Here is an 18,027-nt window from a genome sequence, read left to right as displayed (position 1 = left end):
TCTCTGTATGTATGTACTGTACATGTGGAAGAATTGACAAATAAACCAGACTTGACTTGACTTGACTTATATGCAGAGCCTGGTAATACCAGGAGAGTACCTATACATGTAATTGTAGATTTTAATGCTGACAGCTAAACACTATCATAACTGTTTAGGCTAACATTATCTAGCTAGTGATACTATCTCTTAAATGACATTACAATGGTATTTGTGATAATCATTAACTTTCTTTCATAGTCATGAACACATTGTTAAACACTTACAATATTTTAAAGCCTTCTCAAATCTACAGCTGTGAAATTAAGAGATGGCAGTGAAATTCACTTTGAATATATACTTTTTATTCATGAAAATGATATAAAAAAGTGTGCCAAAATTTGTCTCCTGGTGGAAAACAAAAACTGTTATGATGAAAATGACATTAAATTAAATGACATCTACTTATTATAATGCATTATAATAAGTAGATGGCAGAAGAGGATCACTCATTAGCTCAACTGCCATTTCAACTCCCTCTCTTTTTTTTGTCCTGCTTATGGATTTAATAATAAAAGACTATTATAAAAAATTATTTTCACATTTACTTTACTGAAGTATAAAGTATATCAAGTGCAGGAATCACAAGTCTCATGTCATTTAAAAAATAAATAAATATGCTCCGACACTAACAGCCTAAGGGGGTAAATTAGCCTATTATATAACTACAAATAAAATAAGTTACTAATGGTATAACAATGAAACAATGTATTAAATATTTTGAAGCATTTTTAAATTGAATTTAGATTCAGTTTTATATTTAACTGTATTTAAATGCTGTAAAATATATTCAATCAACATGTACTTGTTACTGCTGTAATTTTGTTACTCTGAATTTAGACTTAATCACTTAATGCACAACTCTGTTTTTGACATCTCGTCATATATTTTGTTCTGTTATCACTGTAAATCATAGTAATGAGTCACATAAACATTTTGCAGATTTACTTGCGTAATATTTAACACCCAAGTTTGTCATTCCTGAAACAATATATGTGGAAGTTTGGCCCTTCCAGACTTTTCAGAATTTTCTTCAGATTGCAAATGGATTTTGTAGAGAAACCAAGCAATGGACGCTCCCCGTTACAGCACAATGCAGTTGACCAGAAATGACTTTGCTGGCTTATCTGAAACCAGGAAGCAATCGCATGTGGTTAACTGACTTAAGTTAAGACATTCACAGACATAACTTGCGCAAAGTTTGCACATTGCTTGATATCTATTGACTCGCCTTAATGTTTTTAAACAGAAATATTTCCAATATTGTGGGACCTAAGGCTTGTGGTTTGTGGGGTGGCCTGCAATTTGTATTACGCCTCTGATGGTAACAGTAGTGAAACCGAACAAGATACATAAGGATCCACAAGACTTCTACTGACAGTGGAAGTAGTGGTATTCAGCTTGACAAATGCAAAGATATTCTCAATCCTGGATGCTAATCGTGTATTCTGGTGAGTAAAAGTGTATTACTGGGTTATAATTTTCCTTGAACGTTTAACGTTTAAATGCCAAAAGTGGAACGAAGTAGCTACTCTTGAACAGCGGCACACTGACAATTTATCCGCTCAGCTCAAAGTAATTTTTATTTTTATTTTTATAAACAGCGCTGTGAGATCCAGTGTGACGCAGTTAAATTCAGCGAAGAACACAAATTACTGATTTAAACTAGTTTTAAAAAGCCAAATGAGACAGTCCTGACAAACAGGAGAAACACAATGAAACAGAAGGCTTTTCAATCTACAAATCGTTTACCATGGATTCAATGTAGTAACACTATGGTATTGTGGTAGCCCATCATTTCAAACTGCATTATATTAATAATTTGGACATGCATTAAATGTATTAAAGGAGTAGGCCTAATGGAATACAGCATTTTTGTGATTAAGCTATAGCGTTTGTGCATTTATACTACATGTATTCAGACTACTGTTTGTCATAAATACCTATAGAAACCATATGCACTAACGGATGTTTAAAAGACATAAACAGAAACTGAAAAATAACATTCAGTAAAAAAAAAAAAAAAAAAAAAAAAAAAAAGAAATGAAAAAGGGAACCCCTTTGTTAGCCCTGGTGTCCGTGTTGTCTTATTCCTCACCTACAAGACATAGGCTATAAGACATGATACATACGATCTAAACAGGGTGCCTCTCAGTGCCCTTCAGTACAAGCTAATGTAAAGTCTGATTCTTTTCAAATCTTTTAACGATACACTGGAATGGAGTTAGGCTCTGACTTGATTGTCAGCTTATAATTGTTAAATTGCGTCCTCTGCTGGAGGTAAACTAGACTGCATAATTTAGATTTTGTAAATACTGGTCAAAAACATATTTTGCACAAGATTTCATGGCCAGGAATTAGGAATTTGATCCCACACTTATTTGTGGCCTCATTTTATTGACTAGTTCACTCATTTTTATTGAGATAAATCCACTTTAATTTGTTTTATTGTTTTAATTTTGTTAAATCATGGTCTACTAATGGTTGTACTAATTTATTCCCATTGTTAGCATTTTAAATCGCATATTACGTCATACATATCTGGAAAAAAAATAGCAATATTATCAGTTTCTCTACAATTTATGGGTATGTGTTTGAGTTAAATGAAAATGTTGTTTTATTCTATAAAATACTGACCAAATTTATCCCCAAATTCCAAATAAACATGTTGACATAGAGCATTTATTTATAAGTGTGGCATGAAGTATTGTCCTGTTTTAGGAAAAACAACAACAAAAACCTCATCCAGGCTCTTCTTTGCATTTCATTGATGAAGGGCTTTTTCTAGGTTTGTTCTAGAAGCCTGTTTCAAAATGTCCTCACACTTCAACCCAGCTACAGTTTTACATTCTTTCTGTAAGTCACTCGATGTCATTTTGAAGTACTACTAGCACGGTTTTTGCCATCCTGTTGCAAGTCAGGATTGTGATGACTACACAGTTGAAAAAAAAAAAAAAAAAAAACTCCATATGCTAGTCCTTCCGACCAGTACATGACCAGCAAAGGACCATCTTAAACCAGCTCAAACCAGCATCCTTAGTTGTATCTCGGTCAAATAATAAACCATACATCAGTGGAAAGCTCATTTATTCAGCTTTCAGAGGAAGTATAGAGCTCAATTAAATAAAATTGACACTTAAGACCTGTTTTGTGGTCCAGGGTCACATTTGGTTCATATAGCAATCAAAACAAATGAGTGGTTCTATATCCTACCGATTAGAAATGCACGGCACGCTCCTGACTGCGCTGAAGCGACTGTAATATCCGGCAGATGGTACTGTTGAGAAGATAATCATGTTCTGGGCTTCCTCTCTACCGTTAGGAGGGAAATATCAGAATGAACGAACATGTCTGAACGAATGAAGCCTAAGTTCTGTGCGCACAAGAAGCCAAGCTTGTTCACACTCCAAAATCCATTGTTAATTTAAAATTAAACTGTTTCTTCACATGTCATTGACAACTGGACAATTTTTATGTAAACAAGCAATAACCTAACGTTCTTTAAAAAAAAAACAAGTAGTTGTTAAAATTTATTTTGTAATATGCTATAATAGAAATGTAGCATCAATATCGTGATCAGTCAGATACGGTATGTTATTGTTTTCGCATCAGCTGTCAGTGTATGATGCTAACGCACGTCTTCCTGTTCTTCTTGTGCGTAAAAACGCGCAATAACGCGCTCATGACAGCCTGACCACGCCTGGGAAGTTTGGGGCGGAGAGTCACAGTTAACTAAGTTGAAGGATCAAGACATTTGTACATTTCTCGGACTTCTTGGGCTCTTCAGAAGTGGAACAATGTCTGGAGTCGCCTCTACCCTTGCCAAGAAGAGAGCGCTGGCTGCAGGGTTCGGGTCTAACGCCAACGCCACCAAATACCTCAACCAGGACTTCGAGGCGCTCAGGAGCCAGTGTCTCAGCGGGGGGACCCTGTTCTCAGACCCCTATTTCCCAGCCGCACCCGAATCCCTGGGCTTTAAAGAACTCGGACCCAGCTCGTACAAAACCAGAGGACTAGTGTGGAAAAGACCTGGGGTATGCTTTCAGTGCCGTTTATTAACTATTAAGGGCATCATTCGTTCACTAGAGATTAAACAAGAACTCGTGCACTTTCTATAAGTTGCGTTGTGCTGTACCGTTATCCTTTTCTTTACGAACGAGTATTCCTAGTACGCCTACATCTTTCTTTGCACAAGTCGCATTCTGTTTGCTATTTTTAATAATAGACTTTTCAAGGGCACTCTCTTCCTTTGGGGCCCTGGTAAACAGTACTGGTTTTACCCCCAGTCCGTCTTCTTGGCTGCTTCTCGCCTTTTAGGGTCGCGTCGCGAGCGTTGCGTTTCAGCGGCGTAGCAAAACAGTCCTACTTTAAAAAGTCTTCTCGTGACCAGTGTGCGTTGCAAACGCTCATTTAGACCCATTTAGTTTTTGTCATATTTGTGTTAATCTGTAAATCTGCATTTTGTCATATGTGACCATGGACGACAAAACGAGTCTTAAGGGATATTTATTTATTTATTTAATTGAGATTTATACATCATCTGAAAGCGGAATAAATACGTTTTCCACTGATGTATGGTTTGTTAGGACAGGACATTACACTCTTAAAAATAAAGGACGCTTATAGAAATTATCTTCTAAATGCATTGATTGAATTAAATTTAAATGTAAAAAAAAAGGTTATTGACAGCGATGCCATAGAAAAAACATTTTTGGAAATTTACAAACAATCTTCAGGGAACATGATCTTTAATTACTATCCTAATGATTTGTGGCATTAAAAAAAAATCAATAATTTTGACCCATACAATGTATTATTGATAATTGCTACAAATATACCTGTGCTACTTATGATGTTTTGTCAATGATCTGCCTGATAATGATCCCGATAACTCGACCAGCGTACTGTTGCTATGATTACTGTAGCCGATTTCTGCTTATTCATTTACACCAGGTGGTCAGATTAACAGCTGTTAAGTAAATATATTCAATGTTTATCTTTGTTAATATTTTAGTGTCTATATGCTTTCCTTTCCATATCTGATAACATGATTAGCCTGATTCTGTATTTCAAACGGGGTGTTGTTGGTGTCTTTTGCAGGAGCTGCGCTCAAAACCCCAATTCATCGTCGGAGGAGCTACACGGACGGATATCTGTCAAGGAGCTCTGGGTAAAAGATGAAAAACAGTCATCCACCTGCAAGAAACACATTCTGAGATTATTTGTTAATCCTCCTGGTTTCGACTAAATGTGAAGAACCTGTTCAGTATACCGTGTCTCCAAGTCAACAATACAGCTCACTGAGTCACAGATCTCTTCTCGCCCTTATCTTAATTCTTTAAACACAGGAGACCTGCAAGTCCGCTTAATGTTTTAACTGCCTCAACCAGAAAATTTGCTTGTACTATGGTGCAATCAACGCTGTAAATTCTGTAAGGTAACTAATTATCATTACTTTAATGGAAAGTAAAAATCATGCTACTAATGCGACACTGGGACGCTCTCCATTAATCTCTGCAAGCCACCATCATAGTTTGTAAGCAACAACAAATCGCCTGGAACTACAGAAATGTGGGTGTTAAAGTGGCATACGTGCATTTACACCTGGATGTTAGATTTTTGGCTGAAATGAACTGAAACAAACCTGAATTCCACTGAATTGATTTGTTTCTTGAATGTATAATGGTGGTGCTAATTTACTTGTTACTTTACTCCCTAATTTGATAAACGAATTTGATTGCATAACGCACATTACTTATAACTTGCGGTGAAGCCCATTATTAATTCTACGAAGCCTTAACAATGAATTCAAAACATTGTGAAAATGCAAACACTCCCAAAATGTAATACCTAGAATAAGGGAGGGTCAGGATCTAAAGGATGTTTTTAACATAGTGTTCATTCCAGTGGATATAGTTAACTTAGAAAAAAAGCTAGTAAACTAAAACTAAAGCTGAAATAAGTGGAAATTAAAATAGAAATGTTCTATGAAAAAAAAAATACAAATGAGAAATGTAGCCAACTAACTAATGGAAAAAGCTGAAATACTAAAATGACTAAAACTTAAATAAATTAACTATACTAACTTATAAAAAAACTAAATTAACTAAATATAACAATTATATAAAAAAAAGTAGTTATGATAAATTATTGCAACAAAATTGAGTAAAACTTAAACTAAAAATAAAAAAGAAAAACTGAACATCAAAAAGATTAAATAAAAGCTGATTAGATCTATCTAAACCGTTCGGAGGACTTGAGCACCCAACTTCTCAACAGTTAATTTACATTCTGTTAGCTTTACACTAGTAACTTCAGTATCTTTATTCTCTCCTTTTATACCTAATCTTTTGCCTCATCTCTTCCTGTTTGTTGTGTGTACCTCTAACCGAATGGCTGAGCCAAACACATAATACAAACCACCCAAACCTAGAAACTAGCTTGAGGGATTTTGGACACAACCAGTTTTGTTATTAAATGCTGCAGTTAAAGAGAAAAGAACTTGGCTGTATTTCTCCTGTTAAGTCTTGCATTAGAAACATACATGCACTCTTGCAAAAGCAGTCTGTTTCTTTTGCGGAGGGCAGATTTAAGTCTCTGCATTTTCTACATGCGTCTGCTGTCACAGATTTGCAGCTCACCACTTGACGTGACACGAAAACCACAACGGCTCACATTGGCTGCCTTGTTCCATAAGGAGTTTCATTTGCCTCCCTCAAAATGTGCCTGTTCTTGCTTGTCTGCAGGCGTTTTGAATGTCACGCTAAAAACGTTTGTCAAGGTTTCATTTTGCTTTCCAGATGCAAGTATATGTAACTTCACTTCCATATCCATTAAAGATTGAAGTGACAACAGGCCTGTGTGTGGCTGTTTCAGCTACAGACCACAGAGCGGTTGTAAACACAGTCACAGACTCACTTCCTGTCTCGCCGTCTCTCAGGTGACTGCTGGCTGCTAGCGGCCATAGCCTCTCTGACCCTGAATGAGGATGTTCTGGCACGAGTGGTGCCCGAGGGACAGGGATTCGGTCAAAATTATGCCGGAATCTTCCATTTCCAGGTATCTGCAAGTTACACTCTTAATGTATCACTTTCCATTATAGTGTTACAATATAAATTAATTGCCATATTAATGAACAAAATGGACGTTATTTGTTCGCAGTGCTTTTTTATAAATGTATTAGTATTCAAAAATATATACCACTCTTTAAAAATACTGGAAACTATATTCATATACTATTATGTTTACATGCAACTCCAAGGTATTTAAAAAAATACTACTGTAATATCATGGTATTACCATAGTGAATGCCCGGAAAACATGATATTGCCATGGCAAACAATACTATAGTACATTTTTATAAATAAAAATGGTAACACTTTAGAATAAGGTTCCATTAGTTAATGTTAGTTAACTACTTTCGTTAACATGAACTAAGCAAGAACAATCCTTCTACAGCATTTATAAGTCTTAGTTCATGTTAATTTCAACATTTACTAATGCATTATTTAAATCAAAAGTTGTGCTTGTTAACATTAGTTAATGCACTGTGATGGCATGAACTAACAATGAATAACTGTATTTTCATTAACTAACATTAACGAAGATGAATAAATACAGTAATAAATGTATTATTCATTGTTTGTTCATGTTAATTAATACATACTAACTAATGGAACCTTATTCTAAAGTGTTACCATAAAAATAATTGTAAAACCATAGTGTAGGTTAAAAAACAATCATGGTAGTACACAGTTGATATCCCCCCCCCCAAAAAAAATTTTGTTTCTATATAATAAATCAATGTGGTAATACAGTACATATGTAGGAAATGACCAAAACATGGTATTCCCATATATATTTATATTACCATTCAAAAGTTCAGTAAAAGAGAGTCACTAAGAAATTAAGCAATTTGAAGCTTTTGTTCAGCAAAGATGCAATAAATTGATCATAAGTGATAGTAAAGACATTTATTATGTTACAAAAGATTTATATTTCAAATAATAATCCTGAAAAAGTGTCACGGTTTCCAAAAACAAAAAGACGAAGCCGAACAACTGCTTTCAAGATTAATTTTAATAAGAAACGTCTCTTGAGCAGTAAATCAGCATGTTAGAATGAAGGATTCTGAAGGATCATGTGACACTGAGGACTGGAGTAATGATGCTCAAAATTCAGCTTTGTATCACAGAAATAAATGACGTTTTAAAATGCATTCAAATAGAAAACAGTTATTTTAAACTGTTATTTTAAACTCTAAAAATATTTCACAATATTACAGTTTTACTGTATTTCAAATGCAGCCTTGTTGAGAAAAAGCTAAACTTTTGAATGGTAGTACTATAGTACATGACCGAAAAACATAGTAATAGCATAGTATAGGTCTAAAAACCGTTATGTCCGACATTATCTTTGGCTTTTTTCTTTTAATGCAGAGTTTGACTAGATGTTTTACTTTTGTATTTGAGTGTCTTTGCAGTTTCCCACACTTTTGAGATTGAACAGATAACGTGATTCTGCACGCTTTACCTCCGTCCTTTAGTTCTGGCAGTTTGGCGAGTGGGTGGATGTTGTCATTGATGACCGGCTGCCGGTGAAAGACGGCGAGTTGGTGTTTGTGCACTCCGCCGAGGGAAACGAGTTCTGGAGCGCCCTGCTGGAGAAGGCCTATGCGAAGTTAGTGTTTGTGTGTGTTGTGTCTTGAGATTTTGTGTAAACTGCCTCAACCAGAAAATCAACTAATTCGTGGAACTTACTTTCTAAGAACAAACATCAGGAAAATCCTTTGTTTTCTTAAGGACTGTCAACTGATTTGAATTGTTACGCAACTCTTTCCCCGCCAGCATTTTTGAAAAAAGTTGCCAGCCACTGCCAGCGATTTTGATGATTTTCTCTAAAATTTGATGGCCTCCAGTATATTTTACTGTATGAATATTTGAATATTCAATACACCAAATAAAGATCAAAGCCTCCACTTTTACTTTAGCTCATAGCATTCTTTTTTTATCAACACTTGAATATAGCTAAGTTTCATAAAAATCGATAGTTTTGAGCAAAAAGGTGAGAAAATCAAATTTTTATCAAAAACTAAATCTGGATAATATTTAGTATGATTATCAAAGCATAAATTCAGTAAATTGCTTCCATTTAATCCTTTCGCACAGCCATATACCACTTCCTGGATCATCATATTACTCCGTAACATTATGCAGTTTTCATTTATATGCCGTCTATCGCTGATGATCGCATTATTTTTAATATGCATCTGTTTACATAAGAGATGGCTTGTTTCTTCGTCCTGTTCCCGTGTGTTTTTGTTCGGGAGGTTTTGTACTCGATCAGAAGATGTTTTAATAGCGCCCCCGAGTGTATAACAGTGAAAACACAAGAAGCCGTAAAAACTCGTCTTTAGCTGGGAAGCAATATCTTCTAAAATACTAGATAACTCGTCAATGATAGGGAAAGAGTTAAAGGACTAGTACGAAAAACCCAACACGCTCTGTGAGGATCTGGTTGTTACAGAACTTTGCATACAAGCACAGCAGGATTTACCCACAGTAGGTGTATTCCTGGAATAAGGGTGTGTCATATGTTTTTAATCTAGAGCTCTTTAGCGTTTATCATTGCCATTGAACACATAATGTGGACCAGCTGTCGTTTTGTTGCATTTGTTGAATGTAAGAATGCGTTTACAGCCAGTGACCTATTTTGGAACCCTCATGTGATCTATGGGAATGGGCCCGCCCACAAGTGGTGATGTCATACATGAGTATTTATGATAGGGGGGAAATGACATGCTTTTGTAGTAACCATCAGCCTGGTTCCTTTGATTTTTGAATCTGATTTTTACGTTGGCTTTTGGATTACTGACGAAAATATACTCCAAAAAACTAAAAAAACTTTATGATTCTTTCATGTTTCGTTTATCATGATTATCCTCAAAATTTTGCACAGCTTTAAGAATTTTTTAACACTAAAGCTTAAATACATTCAGCAGAAATAAAAAGCTAAACTTAGGCTAAAAGAACTACACTAGGGTCACATGACTTCACCATCGCCAACATTAGGCTTCTGACAACTCTTTCAGTCTTTATTTAAAAACATTTTACAGACTGAATAGTGCAAGATTATAAACACGACGAGGGTGTAAAAGTTGATTAGTGACTAGATGAGTTTAACTGTTTGGTGTGATGACATTTACTGTAATGTCCCTGAAAACCTCTGAAGTACAATATAACAACTTGTTAACAACCACATAAAAGCTTTTTTAAAAATCGTAGTACTGATACATAAAACATGAGCATATGTTGAGCTTGTGTTCACCACAAACCTTAAAAACCCATTTAAAAAAAACACTGACTTCAGGATGGTGAAGGTTTTGGCCTACAAAAAAAAAAAGCTGTGGATTTTTTTTCATAGTTTTCATAGTTTCTATTTTTCTGCACTTAGATATTTTCTGTTTTTCATTCTGTAGGTATAAATCTAGAGCACATCTACAGCCATCTATTTGTAGTGAATTAAATTTTAACCACTCAGTAAATATTTAACCATCACATAAAAGAGAAGGAAGCAATTTCATGATTCCTAAATGCAGCTCCATTCTTTTCCTAAACTTTCATCTGTCCGAAACAATAATTAAGTCCATTTGAACCTTTGTATAGTATCGGAAATGTCATTGAGTAGGATTTATAGTAGTCCCTCTAAATGAGACTATTTAACAATAGGTCTTTCTCAAAATGAGCTCAAAGACATGTGCGTACAGGTAATGTGCATGTTTTATGGTCTCTGGCAGGGTGAACGGCTGTTATGAAGCTCTGTCTGGAGGAACCACCAGTGAGGGTTTTGAAGATTTCACTGGAGGCATCGCTGAGAGCTACGAGCTGAGCAAAGCTCCTTCCAACATGTTTCAGATCATCCAGAAAGCCCTGGAGGCTGGAGCTTTGCTGGGCTGCTCCATCGACGTGAGATTCCTCTGCCTGAATTTGAATTATTTCACCAATCAGCAATCACTTTTAGGTCATAAGCCCCGCCCATTTTCATATATACCTATTTTATTTGTAATTCTGTGATGTAGATCACTAGTGCCTCTGATTCAGAAGCCGTCACCCGCCAGAAGCTGGTGAAAGGCCACGCTTACTCACTCACGGGGGCGACCGAGGTATGAATACAGCTACTGGCAGGCCTCTGTTTTTAATAATATAATATATTTTGTCATTAGAGTACATTCTGCTTTGTTTTAGGTGAACTATCGCGGGCGCATGGAGAAGCTGATTCGTATACGCAACCCTTGGGGGCAGGTGGAGTGGACCGGAGCCTGGAGTGATGGGTACGATTACTGCCAGAACCCAAAAATATTATAAAAGTTCATGAATGTAATTAAAATAGCAAAATAAAAATCTGAAATTATGAGGTCGCAATCACACAGTGCCAACCTTGTGTTGTTGAAATGTTTGTTGATTTTATTCATCATTTTATTCGTCACAAAGACATAAAATAAAGTTTGTATCATGAAAATAATTCAATGGGTTTTAAATGAAATATAAAGAAAAAGTGGGTCTCATTAACTAACCATGAGTATTCAAGAATTTGTGCATGAAATCTACTTAGAGACATCTTCACAAACTAAACATGATTCACCAGAAGCATAAATACTGAAATTGACAAAAATAAAATGTAGGAACAACCAAGCCCATATATATGCAAACATCACATACTCAAATACATAATCCACACACTTATTAATGAATGAAACCCAATGCCTACTCAATATTTTACATGTATTTTTGTTAAATATTGACACATATTAAAATCTTTAAATAAATGGTTGAATTTGGAAACGAGTCATTAATAACAGAGCAGAGCTCATTCACATATCCAAGTTTTAAAGGTACAGTACGACTAAAAGTTTTATTTTAAGGGTCAACGAGTGGGTAAAGTATGCATGCAAGAAATCCTGACTCCTGACAAAATCATAAGATATCGCCTCTGTGAATTATGTTGAGTTCATAGTTTTAATGAATATCTATGGAAATAATTTGGAAACGGTAGCATCACTGATAGTTTATTTTTTCTTTCATTTAGTTCATCCGAATGGAATAATATTTCTTCACAGCGGCCGGACGCCAGCGCTGAGGATGGAGAATTCTGGTGCGTTTACAGATTTCTTTATGGGTCTACATTTAGTGCAATCTACACGCAATTAATTATATATTATATATACGTTTTCTCTCTGTTTTCAGGATGTCATTCTCAGATTTCCTTAGCCATTACTCTCGGATAGAGATCTGCACTCTGACCCCGGACGCCATCACCAGCGATTCAATTAAACACTGGGCCGTGACCAACCACGACGGCACATGGAGGAGAGGCTCCACCGCTGGGGGCTGCAGAAACAACGCTTGTGAGCACACACACACACACACACACACACACAAACACAAACACAAATTTCTAAACAAACATGGACAAACTTTGGTTGGTTTTGTTTGTTTTAGAAGTTTGTGTGCCCATATAATCTTAGCATAAGTGGTAAACAGATTTGGCTTGATGTCTGCAATGGAGGGCTCAGAGAGACTATACTACTCAAGATACGATAGCCCTGCTATAGACAGAAAGATAAATAAATAGATACACATAAAAGGAGGAGATGGGGAGGAGGAGGGATGCCGAGAGAACTAACAATGGAAGTGGTAAGAGGCTGTCTTTTGGATATAAATATGAAGATTAGATGGGCGTACTTCTCCCAAAATTGCATAAATAACTTCACTTATGGAAATGATATATTTTCATTGCACTGCTTTGGGCAGTACTTTAACCACCGACCAACCACACCCCAATTCCCCCACCCCACCCACACCCCCTGTCCTCTGTTTGGAAAACTAAAATATGGTCAATATGGTTCATGCATGGACGAAACTATTAGGATGGTACCTTTATTTTCCACAGACACAGGAAATTAATATTGAATTGCTTTGCTAGTTAAGATAATGTAAACCCATGAGGGAAGAAAAACTTAAAAAGCATATTCATAAATCTTAAAACTTCTGGTTACATGAGCCTAAGCTCATTTCAATAAAATCCATGCAGAAGTTAATATCAGATCACTTTAGAATACAGTATAGGATGTACCGAATATTCTTCAGTTTTATGCAAAACAGAAATACAACAATTAGAAAATTTCTGTCATATGGCCAAAATTATTATATATATTTTTTGCATACTGTAGTTGTGTTTGATACATTCAAACTTACAAACTTACAAGACAGCACAATGTAACCTCTCTCTGACTTGAAATGTGTCCCTACATTAAGTCTTGAATTTGAGACCTTGAAAGGTCCTTGAATTTGAAGTTAACCAAGGTGTGGGAACCTTGCGTACCATGTACTCCGCCATTGTTGTGTATGTTTATTCACGCTTGCCCTTAAAATCGACAAGTACTGTGCATGTCTACATACCTGGCACATACGACACACGTGCATGACGTCACTATTTTCAAACATTCACGTTTTGGGTTTTTACACGGAAACAATGACGATGGTGTTTTCAAAAACTTGCATTTTGAAACCTGTTTAAAAAAATACGTTTTCAGTCCTAAAACACCATTGTCTGGTGAACGAACAGGCAAAACGCATTAAAAAGTTTCCATTTTTTGGTTAAAAACATTGTCGTGTAAATGGCCCCTTAGTGTTACAAAGTTTGTTTATGAGCATATCTTCTTATCGGATATAAAAAATTTGTATCTTAGCACTTATCAAGTTTGGTTGGTTTTATAATATTGCTGATGGCTGCATCCATTTGTGGAGTTTTTTGTGGCGCATTTCTTCTGAGTGAATAGAAAAATTATCCACCTCAATTGCATACATTTGTTAATTTGAATTTTAATATTGCATCCGCATTTTCCATTCATTGAGATTTTGCTGCGCATCAAAAAATTTATTCAGTAAAAGTGTTTCCATGTAGTTTATGCTCATGTTTTCTTATCAGAAGAAGGATCTTTTTCGATTAGTTATGTGCATTTCAAGATTTTATCTGAATCTTAGTGTAACAAAGTTTGATTTGGTTTATTTAATAATGGCTGCCTCCATTCAGTAAGTTATTTATTTCGTACATTTCCATTGTAGTTATGCATATTTTATTTTACCCACATCTTGGTGTTACAAAGTTTGGTTGGTTTAGTTTGTCTAATAATATTGCTGATGGCTCTGCACATTCACTAGCTATGTTTCCATGTCCCTATTTATATGTGCACTTTGGGCTATCGCATATAAAAACGCTGTATAGAAATGACAAGATATGTAAATACTGTAAATAACTCATGCCCTCTACTTAAACGCATAAGTGTTTTATCCGATAAGAAAATATGCACAAAAACTAAGATGAAAACATGTTTACTGAATAAAAACATCAAAAAGGCCATGTGACTTTGCGCAATGGGATGTATAACTGGACTAACCAGTGGACCAAAGATGCTATTTTGGTATTTCTTAAGTGCCTGAAAAGTCTGTCATCAAAGTGGTCTAATTACCTCCTAGAACTGAAAAGACAGTGACTTCTCCTGCTGCAGCAAATTACCTTTTTAGATTTTTGACACCAGTTTATCAGGAAGTTACGAAGTTGTTCTGTTCATCATGCTGGATGGAAATGGGGCTTTATTCACAAATATATTATCCAATATTCCAATTTTGCGCATTAAATAAAATCGCAACTTTCAGTAAAACATAGCTATTGCACATTTTGTAATTAAATCAATAAATGTGTTGTAGTTTTGCATATTTTATGTCATGCGCATCTTGGTCTTATGAAGTTTGGTCGGCTTGGTTTGTTTAATATTCTTGCTGACGACGTCCATTCATTGCTCCTCAGACACATTCTGGATGAATCCTCAATATGTGATTAAGCTGGATGAAGAAGATGACGACCCAGATGATAATGAGGTGGGCTGCAGTTTCGTGGTGGGGTTGATCCAGAAGAACCGGCGTCGTCTGAGGAAAGCAGGAGAGGACATGCACACTATTGGCTTTGCTATTTATGAGGTGAGTAGAGACACAAGGAGTATCTACACATTTTGATTCTCATGTACGGAGAGGAAATGAACATAATTACTTCAGAATTACATTTGTATGACATCAAATCCACCTTTTGTTTTTGTTTGCTTCCACAGGTTCCTCCACAGGTAAGAGTTACACTACAAAGAGGGTGGGGTGCTTCTCATGACCAATCATACCATTATTCGAAGCATTTTCTGGCTCACTGATTGGCCTTTGTCTCTGTCAGTTTCGAGGTCAGCGTGATGTGCACCTCGATAAGAACTACTTCCTGACACATGCGCAGAAAGCTCGCTCTGAGACCTTCGTTAACCTGAGAGAGGTCTGCACACGCTTCAAGCTGCCTCCTGGAGAGTACCTCATCGTGCCGTCCACCTTCGAACCCAACAAGGACGGAGACTTTTGCCTGCGAGTCTTTTCCGAAAAACAGACCGAAACACTGTAATGTATCCCACCTGTTTGAGGTTTCTCTATTATATGCCAGTGCGATTGTATATCTTTTGATTTTGAATACTTGGTTGTGAATTTGATTGGATAATCTTATGTTTATTCCCAGACCATGTGATGACCCCGTGGATGCTGAACTTCCTGATGTGAGCAACTCACAAGATCGCAAGGCTGTTAAAAGTCAATAGCGTTATAGTAGCTATGTTTCCATCCAAAGCTGCAAAATTCAACTTATGCAGAAAATTGGAATATTACCAAAGAATTCGCAAATTAAGCACCGTTTCCATCCCATGTGTTGAAGAGAACAAAATGAGCACGTTCTGTGAAATTGGTGCAAAGTATCAATAATAATCTGTTGAGGCAAAATCACATGGCTTTTTTTTTAAATAATTTCAGTTTATGTGCAAATTTTCTAATGCACTTCTGAATGCAATATCTCAGAAGGTTAATAAATGCATGAAAACATAGCTACTGAATGTAAATATTTTTGATTTTTGATAAAAATGGTTAGTTAATGCTTAAAATAACTCCTAAATTAATTAAATTATAGTTTTTTATTTAATAATAACGTTAAGAATAAATACAATAATACATATAATAACAATAATAGCAACAAATTAATAAATTAAAATGAAAATTAATTCGGTTATTACCACTACTACTAGTAATACATTAATAAATAATAATAACAATACTACTACTATGGTAAATTTGGGTGGTAATCACAATATTGTCAAATGGACTTATTGAACCTGTAACATTTTTTAAACTGTGCTTCCTCTTGTTTTCAGGAGACTGTCTCAGACAGTGAAGTTGATTCTGGATTCAGAGGCATGTTCTTAAAACTCGCTGGAGCTGTAAGTAGAGATAGATGACTTGTAATGCAGTAAACATTTACGTTTATTCTCAAAAGCAAGCCAACCGAACCCTACTATTCTCTATAGGACATGGAAATATCAGCCACGGAGCTCATGACTATCTTAAACAAAATCGTCGCAAAACGTAAGGGCTCTTGCATCCTCAATTTCTGCTTGAGATCTAACGAAGAGTCTGATGAGGAGCTGCTTTATATGTTGTTTTGTAGGAACTGACATAAAGACGGACGGCTTCAGTTTGGAAACGTGTCGTGTCATAGTGAACCTCATGGATGTATCCTCTCAGCTGCAGTGGTTTACTTTTTGTTGTCTGTGTATGTGCTTGAGTCTGGAATTACAAGACTTCAGTGTAGTTGAACTGTAAATTTCCCTTAACTGTATCTCAGGACAGTGGGAACGGAAAACTCGGTTTGGGAGAGTTCGCTACTCTGTGGAAGAAAATTCAGCGATACCTTGTAAGAGATCCACCAGAGGCCTTTAACACAATTTAAAGAATTTCTATTTGTCATGACATGTTGCTCCATTTTATAATATCCCTAGGGAATTTACAAGAAGAATGACATGGATAATTCAGGAACCATGAGCACTCCAGAGCTGCGTTTGGCGCTGAAAGAAGCCGGTGAGTCTCAGATACTCTCACAGAAATCATGTCGGTAGAAGATTTTAATATTCACTGCTTGTGTTCTCTTTCCTCTTCTAGGTTTCACTCTTAATAACGCTATATTTCAGCTGCTGGTAGCACGTTACGCCGAGACAGACATGACTCTTGACTTTGATAACTTTGTGTCCTGTCTCATGCGTCTGGAGATGATGTTCCGTAAGTCCCCTCGGTGTTTGGCTCTTAAATATTTTGGCTGATTTTGCAGGTTTGACCTTGCAGATTGTGTCTAGGCCTTTTTATAATGGGACGTTGTGTAGGGTCGGCGCCCCCTGTAGTTCTGGAGCATCTTTAGTGAACCTACTTCTCCTTTTCAGGGGTATTCAAAAAGCTGGATCCTCACCACAGTGGCTTCATTGAGCTGGACTTTGTGCAGGTTTGTCATGCTATAATATTTTCGAAAATTATATTATTGAACTATAAATGACATTTTGAAGATAGAGAGATAGATGGATAGATGGATTGATATATATATATATATTTTAAGCACATTTTCTTTGTCTTTTTTAGTGGCTGAACTTCACTATGATTTAGACGACTCATCGCCAGGCCACACCACTCAAGAGTGAATTCTTAAGATTACATGTGTTAAATTTTTTGGGTTTACGTTAATTTTTTTAACTGTCAATTGCACTTTCGTTTCGACCAGTCTTGGTTCCAAAGGCTCTTACTTCCATGATTGTATTGCGTTTGACATTGGCACACTATTTTTGTTTACAAAGGCAAGCATCCTTGAACTAGGAGAATCTTAACCACTGTATAATAAAAAATAAAAAAAGATTGTGTGCATTATTATGAATGCTTTCTCTCCAAAGGACATTATTAAACATTTTTGAAACATATGAACTTGTGTTTTTATACATGATTTGATTTAGTAAAGAGGCATTCCCGGTCCCTTTAATAAATCTTGCTTAGACGCCGTTTATACGACCCCTCAGCTGTCACTCATCGTTAGCCCCTC

General features: G+C 36.0%; 1 protein-coding gene across 1 annotated transcript; it reads left to right on the top strand.

Moving 5' to 3' along the window:
- Positions 1-3,719: 3,719 nt before the first annotated feature.
- On the top strand, positions 3,720-17,908 carry LOC113039948 (calpain-2 catalytic subunit-like). The gene is made up of 21 exons (XM_026198125.1): positions 3,720-4,073; positions 5,140-5,209; positions 6,980-7,098; positions 8,585-8,718; positions 10,835-11,003; positions 11,117-11,200; positions 11,283-11,368; positions 12,124-12,189; positions 12,282-12,442; positions 14,905-15,074; positions 15,203-15,214; positions 15,316-15,527; positions 15,643-15,679; positions 16,325-16,390; positions 16,478-16,535; positions 16,618-16,682; positions 16,795-16,863; positions 16,949-17,027; positions 17,109-17,225; positions 17,384-17,442; positions 17,577-17,908. The coding sequence occupies exons 1-21, from the start codon at positions 3,837-3,839 to the stop codon at positions 17,598-17,600; spliced, it is 2,094 nt and encodes a 697-aa protein (XP_026053910.1). The 5' UTR covers positions 3,720-3,836; the 3' UTR covers positions 17,601-17,908.
- The last annotated feature ends 119 nt before the right edge of the window (positions 17,909-18,027 follow it).

Source organism: Carassius auratus, chromosome 22, assembly GCF_003368295.1.
Source record: "Carassius auratus strain Wakin chromosome 22, ASM336829v1, whole genome shotgun sequence".
Lineage (NCBI taxonomy): Eukaryota > Metazoa > Chordata > Actinopteri > Cypriniformes > Cyprinidae > Carassius > Carassius auratus.
This window is presented reverse-complemented; position numbering and strand designations above follow the sequence as displayed.

Bases quoted from the DNA above. Each gene is read 5' to 3' on its own strand.
- LOC113039948 (XM_026198125.1), top strand. From the start codon at position 3,837: ATGTCTGGAGTCGCCTCTACCCTTGCCAAGAAGAGAGCGCTGGCTGCA. The intron at 8,719-10,834 runs GTTAGTGTTTGT...GGTCTCTGGCAG, and splicing joins CTGGAGAAGGCCTATGCGAA to GGTGAACGGCTGTTATGAAG. The intron at 15,680-16,324 runs GTGAGCAACTCA...TCTTGTTTTCAG, and splicing joins TGGATGCTGAACTTCCTGAT to GAGACTGTCTCAGACAGTGA.